Here is a 12,610-nt window from a genome sequence, read left to right as displayed (position 1 = left end):
AGGATTGCGATCCTGTTGCCGGTCCCCGGTCCGGTACAGGGGCAACACTGAGGGTTGCGATCCGTTGCCGGACACGGAAAAAGACAAAAAAAAAAAAAAGATGACCGGTAAGAGGATCTCAACCCTTGGCTTGGTGTTGTCAGCATCACACTCAGCCAGTGAGCCAACCAGCCATCCCTATATGGGATCCAAACCCGTGGCCTTGGTGTTATCAACACCGCACTCTCCTGAGTGAGCCACGGGCCAGCCCCTAACTTTTGAAAACTGTACAGAGTAGGTTATAGTTGAAGGACAAAAAGAAGTCCAAAGAAATCTTCAATTTTATTTTGTAGGTTTGTTATTGGTGGAAATATTAGTGTAATTCCAAAACTATTTTATATTTATTGTAGGATAAAGCAAATAAGTAAATATATTAAGGTTGTTGGGAACTAGGGCTCACCCTGTAAGAAAAGAAGATACAAATGTGGGATAGAGGAAGAATCCTGTGGTGTTGAGCTGGAACTGAATTATGATTTCATGATGTAAAAGACACACACATGTATTTCCAAACACTATCCAGGGAAAGTATCTAGAAGAAATGACACCCCAGTAACTCGCCAAGTGTCCAGATTTTTAAAAAAAAATAATTTAAAGGCCGGCCCATGGCTCACTCAGCAGAGTGCAGTGCTGATAACACCAAGGCTGCGGGTCCAGATCCTATATAGGGATGGCCGGTTAGCTCACTGGCTGAGCGTGGTGCTCACCACACCAAGTCAAGGGTTGAGATCCCCTTACCAGTCATCTCTAAAAAAATAAATAAATAAAAATAAATAGATAGATAGATAGATAGATAGATAGATAAATAACTTGTTATACAAACGTGGGGTACAATGTTGACTTTCCAGATTTTGGTTTCCAAATATGATTCCCCATTAAAAGCGGGGCTCCTCAGGGCCAGCCCGCGGCTCACTCGGGAGAGTGTGGTGCTGATAACACCAAGGCCATGGGTTCAGACCCCTATATAGGGATGGCCAGTTCGCTCGCCTGGAGAGCGTGGTGCTGACAACACCAAGTCAAGGGTTAAGATCCCCTTATCAGTCATCTTTAAAAAAAATAAAATAAAAGTGGGGCTCTTCTTGGAGAAATAGCTGATTTCAGGTATTGGACAAGGAAATTACAAGGTGAGCCTGAAATATCTCACAGTTCCGAAAGTAAGAAAGTGCTCTTATGCTGATGGGGGCATGTCAAAAGGTATAAGAGACAGCTTGAAGGGGTTCCCCTTGACACAATCTGGGGAAACTTTTACATATCAGAAAGAATATTAATAATAATGAACACAGGAGCCTTCAACTTTTAGAAGTAGTGAGTAGAACAGTGTTACTAGAGGTGGGAGAGGGGAGGGAAAATAGTGAGAGGTTGGTTAATGAACACGAAATTATAGCTAGACAGCAAAAAAATAAGTTCTATTGGTGTACAGTAGTGCTAGGCATCTATAATTAACAATAATTTATCGTATATGTTGCAAATGGCTAAAAGAGAGGAGCTTAAATGCTATCACAAAGAACTAAGTTTTTGTGATGGTGAATTTGCTAACTACCCTGATTTGATCACTACATGTTGTATACAATGTATTGAAATATAACTCTGTACCCTATAAATATATACAATAGATACGTCTCAATAAAAAATTTTTTTAAAAAATATAGGAACCCATATTGATACTGTTTTTATAAAATGACATAAAACAATTAGCAATTAGTGAATCTAGGCAAAGAGTACATTGGTATTTATCGATCCATTCCTTCTACTTCTCTGTAAGTTTGAAATTATTCTGAACGAAAATCAAAAAGTTAGAAGAGCAAACCCTAACCCTAACCCTAACCCTAACCCTAACCCTAACCCTAACCCTAACCCTAACCCTAACCCTAACCCTAACCCTAACCCTAACCCTAACCCTAACCCTAACCCTAACCCTAACCCTAACCCTAACCCTAACCCTAACCCTAACCCTAACCCTAACCCTAACCCTAACCCTAACCCTAACCCTAACCCTAACCCTAACCCTAACCCTAACCCTAACCCTAACCCTAACCCTAACCCTAACCCTAACCCTAACCCTAACCCTAACCCTAACCCTAACCCTAACCCTAACTAAACAGGGAAATCCCACCTTAATAGTAAGTTGGATAAACCCAAGGCAGCAATGTAGAGATATAGGAATTCTCAGGTAATACAGGTGGGAATGTGGGCTAGTGCAGCTATTCTGGAGTTCAAATTGGCCACTACTTAGACAAATTAAGTATTCACATATACTATGACCCAGCAATTCTACTTCTGGGTATATATCTGTGGTAACTGTTAATACTTGTCATCAAATATTTCTAGCTCTGCACCTTCTAGGTACACAGTAGGATTACATTTCCCTACTCCCTTGAAAGTTAGGTGTGGTCATGTGAAACTTACTTTGGCTTGATACGCCCTCTTTCCACTGCAGCAGTAATCATGAAAGCTTATTATGTCAGGATCAATCTGTACCCGAGTGACTATGAGGGGCTGAGTGCCCTTGCTGAACATGTAGTATGAGTGAAAAATAAATCTAGGCAAATCTAAGATAATGTAGGGAAAGTTTCCAGTACACTGATTGACACAGTACGTGCATAGCAAATGTTGGTTTGCTCCTTGCCCTTCTCTCCCCTTTATTCTGCCAACATGGCAGATATATCCTCACCTGAATCTGTTGGAAGAAATGTGCAATATCTTGATCTGGCTGATTTCCAGAAGCCAGCATCCGACTTTTGTTTTCCATGAACTGCTGCAACTTATCAGAGAGATGTTCAAACATCTCCGCCTGGGGCAGAAGCTTCTTTAGGGAGCTCTCCTTTTCCTGCTGCTGCAGACAGAGCTGTTCGAAGCGTTGGCTCACTTCTGCCAGTTTGCCCTGAAGCACTGCTGCTGTGGTGCTGTCTGCTGTCTCCATGAATCGGGTCACCATCTCACGGGTGGCCTCCAAGCTGCTCTTTTGCCGAGCAATGTCCTGCTTCAATTTCTGTCATCAAGAACAGGTGTGTCAGCTGCTGGCCACTTATTGCAGGATATCTGAGCCACAAACTAGTCACCTTCTAATAATTACACAGTTCCCTCCTCAAAGGGGGTTGGAAGATTGTAACTGAGACTTCAGAATAACACATCTTATCCCCTTAGTTCTCCACCCATTCCATCAGATGACTTTTGCCATCACCACTTTTCCTCAAGTTCAATAGTGGTTTGGAAATTGGATAGAAATATCTTTATGTGGATTTGTCATCACCTCTAATTCTTATTGGGAAATTCACAGAAATGAATTTTTCTCCTGTTACTTTTTCAAAATTATGTAATTATGGCACACGGTAAACACAGCTTCATAGGTCTTACCATATTAGCGGCCAGGGTTTCTTGGATGACTCCTGATGACAGTGATGCTAACTGCTCCCCTTCTAGGTTTTGTTCAACTTCTCTGATGGACTGCAACAGGCTCTCCAGGCTTTCCTGGACACTCTGAGATTGGGCAATTGACTTCTGCAGCAGAGCAGAGCGCTCAGCCAGGCTATGAGAGAGCCTTTGGAAGTGGCTGAGTACGGAATCTGGAAAATCAAGGTCATGAGAAAAAAGAGTAGATATTATTTTTGCATTATGCTTTAAAAAAGAATGTATTTGGGCTAGCCGGTTAGCTCAGTTGGCTAGAGCACAGCTTTGTAACACCAAGGTCAAGGGTTTGTTTGGTTCCTGGTACCAGCCAGCCCCAGCCAGAAAACAAACAAACAAACTTATTAAATAAATTAATTAATTAAAATAAAATATTTAAATTGCACATATTTATTGTAATAATAATCGACATCAAGACAAATAGAAGGAATAAGCTTGAAATGCATTAGTATTAGAGCCCAATTCAATAAGCATTAGTTACTAAGAGCCAGAAATTGTACTGGATGCTGAGAACTAAAGATGCAAAAGACTCTGAAACAGAGCATAGGCAGAGAAAGGCACATCACAACCAACAGTAAAAATAAAACCCTAAGTGCTATATTGGTACTTAGAGTACTGTCCTTGAGATGTCCAGAAGGAAGAATAATTATTTCTTATCTTTTGTTTCTTTTGAGGGGTAGGAGAGGTGGTCAGTACTCTACAAAGGAAGTAATCTCTTGAGTACATATTTTTTTTTCTCCCCCTTCCCCTTAAGGAACTTATATAGTGGTTTTTTGGGATAAGTAAAAATTGTATATATTTATGGTGTACTACATGACATTTTGGTATATGTATACATTGTAGAATGGATAAATCAATCTATTTAACATTTGTACTGCCTCATAACTTTTCTGTGGTAAGAACACAAACATTTTCTTAGCTGTTTTCAAGTATATAACACACAAGCATACTTCCAAAAGTTCATGAAAAACAGAATTAGAAAATAATATGAATCTTTCCATGAACTTTTTGAAATACCTTCATATTGTTGTTAACTTCAGTCACGACGATGTACCCTTAGCTACATCTTGAAGCATGAGCAAGATTTCATCATGCATGGTAAGCACTCAATAACTGTTAGCAGCTAAGCAATAGGAAAAACTTCAGGGGTAATGTAAAGCACAAATGACTGATTTACTTGAAGTAGGGTGATTTACTAAGAAGTAGGGTGTGGCTAGCAGGTAGATGCCTGCTAAAAGGGGGTTGAAGCCAGACTATGAAGGTCCTTTAGTGGTGCAAGAATAAAGATCATTAGAGGGTGAGCTATTTGAAGAGAGTCTATGTCTGTTCTTGTTTATATCCTCACCCCAAGCCTAGCACTACAGATACTTACTTGTACAACACAGTGTGATATACTGCACAACAGAGGTACACACTAGGAATGAATGGAGAACTATTGCTGTTGCTGCTTCATACCTTTAGTTTCTTGAACATGCTTGTGGTCTGGGGCTGGCTCCCCTTCAATTTCCATAAGGTCATGAGCTACTTTTTGGAGCTTCTCTATAGGTACTTGGTGCTCAGCCAATTTCTCCTGTAACTGCTGCTTGTCCATGAAGAAGGACAAAAGAAACACATCTGAGTGAGTAATCAAAGCTGATTGTAGGAACCTAGAGCAACTAAGCAGTTTTGTAGAATAATTCTGTTTATCCACAGCCATAGTTATTAAAATAATGTGTTTAGAAATTAGATCTTGTTCAAGGCATTCCAACCACTGCTTTTAATCTATCAAGTATTTGCTTTTCTTTGAGGTACTCTAAGCCATGCAAGGGCTTGACATTCCTACACAGCCTGTGTCCTGACTTACCTTTGTCGTTGCAAGCTGCTCTTGCAGAACCCCAGGGTCAGAGGCAATAGTGTCTGAGAGAAGCTTCTTCACATTGGCCTCACAAGTATGCAACCAGGCCTGCAGGCTGTCAGCGCTGCTTTGGAACTGCTGATACTGGCTCAGCAACATGTTTAGGTGAGAGCCCAATCGCATACACTGTGCCAGAGAAAGAAAGGAAACCAGACCTAAGCAAAGTCAGGCCAAAGGCAGCAGCTTCCTGGGCATAGCCCAAAGAAAGAGGTCTGGCTTCCTTATAGAGAACTTACTGTAATTTCAGGATAATAGTAGTGTAGTGCCAAGGACCCATGGTCAGACAAGTAGCAATCATCTACAAGTCCTCATTGTTTGCTCCATACTATTCAATTCATCCTTATTATATACCCAGGAAAATTTAATGAATTGTATGACAAGCCACCAAAGAAATATACATAAGGTTGGAGGCAAAGGCAGAAATTGAGAGGTTAAAAAACTGTTCCTTTTGGGGGATTAGAGATGTTGGCAGAAAGCAAAAGACAGGTAAGAACAACTGATTAGATTCTAAACATTAGGAGGAAGAGGGAGTTCTTTGGATAGGAGGAAAGATAAGGATTTACCCTAGATGCTCTGTCCAGGAATAAAGACTGTGTAATTGGTTTAAGTTTCTCCTGTGCTATATTTCTTGGGAGCCCAAGTCTGCTGGTCAGGATATAAGAAGGTGAGCACCTCCACCTTCACTGTTAGTGTGAGACACATTCCTGACACTGCTAGGATCTGGAATTAGCCCAGGGACCTACACACTTTGCACTTTTCGCATGATTCACAAAGATTCTCTGCTTGTGGTCAACATATGAATCAGCTCACCCACTGTGTCCTGGGGTTCTTATTCTGAGCCCCAGAAACCACCCACAGTTGTTGGAGGACTGCCATGATTGCTTCACCAGATGCTGCCAGGAACATCCCTCTTACCTTTGAGTGGAGAGCAGTGTATCTTTCTGTTGCATCCTTCAGCTTGTCCTTCACTAAGTTTCCAGTTGCTGATGGTTGTTTGCTTTCCTCAAAGCTGTTTTCCGTGTCCAAGACTTTCTGTCCTGAGATAGTAACAAACCTCAAATCTCCTTTGTGGGAAATGACATCCTCTGAGAAGCTTCCCTGCCGCTTTAGCAGGGAGGGAAGGGCTTTGGGGCTGCTGTCTCCCTTATGCATGTTCTCCAGCTCTTTCTCAGACCGTTCCAACCAGCTTTCAAACTCTCTATGATCCCGCAGAAACTTTTGCAACTCATCCCGGAGCGTTTGCACCTGCTTCAGTTCTGTCTCTGACTGGGCCAAAGAAGTTGCATATTGTTCCTTTAGTTCTCCCAGCTTCTCTTGCAGCATCTGTCGTTCCTCAGGTGTGAGATTATGGCCATGCTGGTCCAGGAAGGCCTGAGCTGACTGGGTGGCCAGAATGAAATTTTGCTGCTGGGATAGCAATTCTTGGTGATGGGCCTGGTAAATAATCCCCCAAAACAAAGGACAATCAGTAGGGAAACCACGATAATTTGTGGTTATGTCTACAGCCAGATGTAGAGAGATGTCTACCTCAGCAGGCCACTACAAGTAGACAATATAATACCCATACTAAAAATAAGGTGAGTATGAATCTGTAGCCGAACATATTTAAAAAAAGAAAAAGATGAGACAAGTAAATACCAAACGAATGTTATATGTCCTGACTAAGGTCATGCAGATAGTTAAGGTACAGAACTCTGACTAGAACCTCTCTTCCCTAAACCATCCTAAGTCTAAGAGAATGTACAAATGATCAGTTGCTGGATAAGCCACATGTATGATAATATAAAAATTGCAAATACCTAGCTGTGAAATATGCAACTCACATGTCTGTGAAGACTGTCCCTACTAGAAAAGACCTTAGAAAATTAATTCATTAGAGAGTAGACTGTATTTCTACATACTATAAGTAACTTGTACTTTTTATTTGTACGTGCTATGTCTATGTGCTTATATACAAACACTTTTTTATATTCCAACGGAAGGTAAGTTCTTTGAGGAGAACTTTGTGGGTTCTTGTTTTGAAATATATTCTTCCTTTTAATAGAAGACAGTTGGAGTTCAGTCAGTGCTTCCAACTAGCTACACTACCTAGAGAAGAACTGTAGCCTACTTTTCTTCTGAATATTTTCTAGTTTCAGCCCTTATCAATAGCAACCTTATAGCCTCGGCTTCCCATGTCATTTCAGGAAAGCCAGAATGACAAATAGATCCTGCTCAAACAGACAGCAGGGGGCAGTACTACAGCTTTGTCTGTACACCGCCCATATGTCCCCATTCTCATCTTCCAATACATCTACCTACAAGAAACGCAGTTCCTGTTCTGGGCTGGAGGTGCTGCTTGCTCAGGCTAACTGCTGCCACCAAGAAGTGTCAGGAGACGTCCCGCATCAGCAGAACCACCTCTGTTCTCTGCTGTTATAAGACTACCAGGCTTTGGGGGACATACTACAATGGATCTTCCAAGCACAGAAGTGGCATACAAGAGGCAAAAATCTTATTAATACAAAATATGCCAGTGGCCCACACAAGCCATTGAAGAGTATTCCAGCTAAGCCAAATTTTCTTTGCTACAAAGGTGCCACTACTAAAATATATGATCCATCTGTTTTGTTGAGTGCCCTAAATACATTATCTTTTTTCAATCATTCAATATAATGTGCCTGTACATGCCAGTTAATGTCCTACAAGATGGTTTATTGGGTTGGTTAACTGGTTTATTTCTAATTTCTGGCATATAGCAGGTACTCACTGTTTGCTGAATGAATGAATAAATGAGTAGAGATAAACGGTGAGTAAGAAATGGTTTGTTTTCAAACCTAGTATCTGGAGGGCAGTACAGACAAAAATACAATATAGAATGAGAAATGCTACAATGTAAGGAAGAGTTATCAGAGGAGCATATGGGATGAATATATATCCTAACTTCGGGGAGCAGTGAAAAAGTGGTTCCTAGAGGAAGTAAAATCTAAACTGAGATCTGAAGAATAAGTAAAAATTAACCAAAAGCTGAGTCTCTCCCTTACTTTCTACACTGGAGAGGCAAGAAAGTTCCAAGAGCATGCAAAGGCCCAGAAGACAGTGAGAGCATAGTACAGTCAATAAACTGAAAGGGATCAGTATAGCCAGAGACTAAAGTGTAAAGAAAGGTGAGAGTTAAGGTCAAGTAAATAGGAACAGATTCCTACTGGGGGGGGGACAGTAAACCATGTTAAAGAGTTTAGACTTAATCTTAGGGCAATAGGGAACTATTAAAAGGGCTAAGCAAGAATATAGCATTTTAGAACAATCACTTAGAAGCATGGGAAATGAACTGGAAGGTAAAAAGTCAAGAGGCAAAGCGACCAGTAGAAGTTACTATAATAATACAAGTGAAAGCCGACAGTGGACTAAATTACAATAATATCTCAATGGATATAAAGAAGTATGCCTAATTTTGAAAGAGATAAGGAGCATGGGAGTAGATGACAGATTCGATGTGGGAGAGTGAAAGAGGGAAAGAAATCTATGATGATGTCCATTTCAGGCAGTTAAGTGGGAGTATAATAAGGAAAACATTGGGCTGGCCCATGGCTCACTTGGGAGAGTGTGGTGCTGATAACACCAAGGCCACGGGTTTGGATCCCTATATAGGGATGTCCAGTTAGCTCGCTTGGGAGAGTGTGGTGCTTACAACACCAAGTCAAGGGTTAAGATACCCTTACCAGTCATTTTTAAAAAAAAAAAAAAAAAGAACATTTTTGGTGGAGAGGTGTTACAAAAAAATAGGACTTCCATTTTCAGGTTGAGGTGCTTGTGGCTCCAAATTGCAAACAGGCAAATGGATTTATATACTGGTTTGAAGCTCAGGATAGGCATCAGGGCTGGAGAGAAATACATCCATGGAATTCATTAGTGAAAATGATGATTGAAGCGTTGTGAAAGAACAAGACTATTCTGAAAGATGAGAAGAGGGCTTAGGATATACCTAGAAGAATATCAGAACTGCAAAAGCTGGCAAGAGGAAGAAAAGAACTATGATCAGGGCAGAGCAATTCTATGGAAACCAAGGGAGAAAGTATTTCAAGAGGATTGACCAATAGTGTTAAAGCTGCTGAGATGTCAAAGAAGATATGAACTAGAAGCGCTCACTGGATTTAGGGGCAAGGAGGTAGTGACTTGCCCAGTGCAGAAGAGATTCCTTCAGCATTGTTAGGACAAGCTAAAACATCCTCACCTTTATCTTCTCGCATTGCCTGTCCAGTTTCTCTGGGGCTTGATTCATCCCGATGTAACCATCAGTGGTATCCAAGGCTCCTTTCTCCAGGCTGGCTCCTGAGAGCTGCTCCATTCTTGGAAGGCTGGTCTGTAGATGTCTACCAGGTGATCCCACTGAAGTCACCCAATCCAAGAGAGCATCAATCTTACTCCTGTTCTCTGCCAGTTCCTTTGCTGCTTTACTCTGAAAGCCACACAGGTAGTCTAGTGAGAAGGCCAACTATATAACCACAGGTTAAATAAATATGCTAAAGAAAAAGAGAAGCTAGGTTGGCCAGTTAGCTCAGTTGGTTAGAGTGCAGTGTTATAACACCAAGGTCAAGGGTTCGGATCCCCTTACTGGCCAGCCACCAAAAAAAAACCCAAAAAAAAAAAAAAAAAGAGAGGGGGGGAGAAGCCCCATGAATAAGAACAATTTTTTCAAATAAAAAAAAAAAAAAAAAGAGAGGGGGGGAGAAGCCCCATGAATAAGAACAATTTTTTCAAATAAAAAAAAAAAAAAAAAGAGAGGGGGGGAGAAGCCCCATGAATAAGAACAATTTTTTCAAATAAAAAAAAAAAAAAAAAAAAAAAAAAAAAGAGAGAGAGAGAGAAGCTCCATGACTAAGTACACTCTTTGCACATATAAAAAAAAAAAATTAATATCTTCTAAAATCTGTTCAAAAATAATTAAAACAATTTCTAGACTTTGTCTATATCCCACTGCTTAAAAAAAGAGTGCAAATCTGAGGATTTAAAAAGACTTTATTTAAGAGATGATTTAGTCCTGCCACCCCAACAAGGCTTCCTGGAATCCTTTCTAAGTACACAGAAGTGACACACTGGTTGGTGGGGTAAGAACTAGCATGCTCACATTCAATTATCTGACTGCTCTTCCCTACTCCATCCTTTTCTCAGCCAAACAGAACATTTAGTTCTTAAACTTGCCTCTCAAATTCTATTTATTGGCTCTTCAAATATTTTCATTAATTAAATATGATATGCCAAGTTATACATTCATGTATTTCAAAATTCATCTTCAGGTAACATTTCTCTTGTCCATGTTCTCTATCTCCCTCTTTAGCATCAGAGCCCAAGGCTAAACATAGAATTCGAATTCCATCTGCCAGTGTTGAGAAAAGTGCAGAAGACCCCACTCAGATGTCTGAAACTTTACCTTCTCTTTGGTTTATCTCAGTGCCATGATTCCCATCGTAACTACAGAGGCAGCTTAGGGATAGCATATGGCCCGCTAAGACTCCAGATATTTTTCCCCAATACTTTGAGATCACCAGTCTAGATTTCTAGATCCATGTAAGAAATATATCATTTGCTTTTTCCTCACCAGATAATACCCTTATTCACTAAGTTCTTTCTGACATTTTTCAATTAGCCAGAGTATATACAGGGGGTATATATGTATATATTTGGTAATAGACACATCCTACCAACTACACCTGACTTGAAGTCCTTCCAGATATTTATTGAAAGCATAAAGACTGACTCACAGACCAGCTCCAGAAGGAGCCTTTTTGGTTACTCTATAATCTTTCTCTAAGGTAGTTTCTCCTCATTATCTTTTATTTGTGTAGGTACCAAAAAACTTTTTTTAAAAAAAGAAAAAGTATCATAGAGTCTGGTTACTTTTTCAGTTTCCTGCTGTAAGGCTGAGGTCACTGCTTCCTCTAGCTCCTTCTGGGCCACTCGTGTCTGTTCCTGGAGAGCTTCATATTGCTCCTTAGCTTGATGAAGTTTTTCCCGAAGAGCTGTCAATTCATGGGGGCTCAGCTTGGTCTGGTTCTCTTCCAGAAACCCTTCAATGTCTTTGACAACAGTGGCAAAGGAGGTGGCATGATTCTGAATGTCGTCCTGTATATCCTTAATATATGAAAACAGGGATGGCAGAGCTTTCAAGTTGAGTATTTCCAAGTCCTCTAACAGTACAAAGATGGAATGACTAGGACCACATATCTGTATACAGTCCCTTACTATAATTTGCTTAAGGTTTAGGCCTACACCAGTGCAAAGAAATTATAAAATATTTACTTTTCTAAGCAAATATTTAGTAAAGACAAAAATGGAGATTGCCCATAAACATGTGGAATAGCACACATTTTCATTTTGTATTGAGTTATTTTCAGAGAGATTATTCTTTCTATAAAGAAGAGATGACAACCTGATTCTAGCAGACTCAAGGCCTGTTGGTCCTTTATACTCTCTTGGTTGTCACTCCTTATCCTTAACGTGGCCTACAAAAGCTCAGCATGATATGGGTCCCACTTACCCACCTCTTCAAGCTCATCTTTTGCTAATCTTCCTCTTGTTCTTTGTAGTCCAGGTGAATTAGATTTCTTTTAGTTCTTGAATAAGTTGTGCTTGGTCTTATTCTCACCTCATGGCCAATGCATAAGCCTCTGCATGTATGTTCTCTTCCTCTTCCCTCCCCTTAATGCATTATCTCCTACATAGCTTTTATTTCTCAGTTTAAGTGACAGTTCTTCAAGGTAACCTTTTCTGACATAATAGACTAGAGTGGGTCTCTCTGGTATATGTTCCCACATAAGCTTTCCTTTATAGATTCAACAGTTAATAATTATATATTCATTTCTGTGATAATCTGTATAATGTCTGTCTCCCCCAGTAGATTATAAGCTTTATGGGAGCAGGGATGTTACCACTGCTGTTTACCACTAAGCACTGTGCCTGGCACATAGCAAGCCTTTACAAAATTGTTGAAGAAAGGAAAAAATGATTAACTCACACTCACCTTCAAGTCATTTTGGTTCTTCTTCAAAGTAGAGAGATCCATCTGGGTGGCAGTTCCCTGATGGCCCACTAGCGCTCTTTCTGCCTGTCCTACCCAGGTGCAAAGATCCTCCAGTTTTTGGTGACAGGTATTTTGTTGTTTCTGTAGGGTCTAATTAAAATGCAAAGGGGTTGAGACAATAATTCTCATTTTACAAATACAAAATAACTCCCTGAAACGTAAGACAGGAAGGTGAAATCTCAAAGATGGAAAAGTTGGTGGGAGACTAGAACAGG

The 12,610-nt window shown here is 40.3% G+C and overlaps 1 protein-coding gene across 2 annotated transcripts in view; it reads right to left on the bottom strand.

The window, feature by feature from the left end:
• Window positions 1-12,610, bottom strand: part of MACF1 (microtubule-actin crosslinking factor 1) — a 352,523-nt gene that overhangs the window by 104,336 nt on the left and 235,577 nt on the right. For both annotated transcript variants that reach the window (XM_008565851.1, XM_008565852.1), the window contains exons 36-43: window positions 12,336-12,485; window positions 11,213-11,446; window positions 9,549-9,773; window positions 6,251-6,769; window positions 5,285-5,461; window positions 4,897-5,020; window positions 3,391-3,599; window positions 2,708-3,025 (exon numbers count right to left, since the gene is read on the bottom strand). In XM_008565851.1, coding sequence (XP_008564073.1) covers window positions 2,708-3,025; window positions 3,391-3,599; window positions 4,897-5,020; window positions 5,285-5,461; window positions 6,251-6,769; window positions 9,549-9,773; window positions 11,213-11,446; window positions 12,336-12,485 — 1,956 coding nt within the window. The remainder of the gene's footprint in view (window positions 1-2,707; window positions 3,026-3,390; window positions 3,600-4,896; window positions 5,021-5,284; window positions 5,462-6,250; window positions 6,770-9,548; window positions 9,774-11,212; window positions 11,447-12,335; window positions 12,486-12,610) is intronic.

The sequence above is a fragment of the Galeopterus variegatus genome, unplaced genomic scaffold, assembly GCF_000696425.1.
Source record: "Galeopterus variegatus unplaced genomic scaffold, G_variegatus-3.0.2 Scaffold209, whole genome shotgun sequence".
In the NCBI taxonomy this organism is placed as follows: Eukaryota; Metazoa; Chordata; class Mammalia; order Dermoptera; family Cynocephalidae; genus Galeopterus; species Galeopterus variegatus.
Note: the sequence above shows the minus strand (reverse complement) of the source record. Positions and strands in the feature narration are given on the sequence as shown.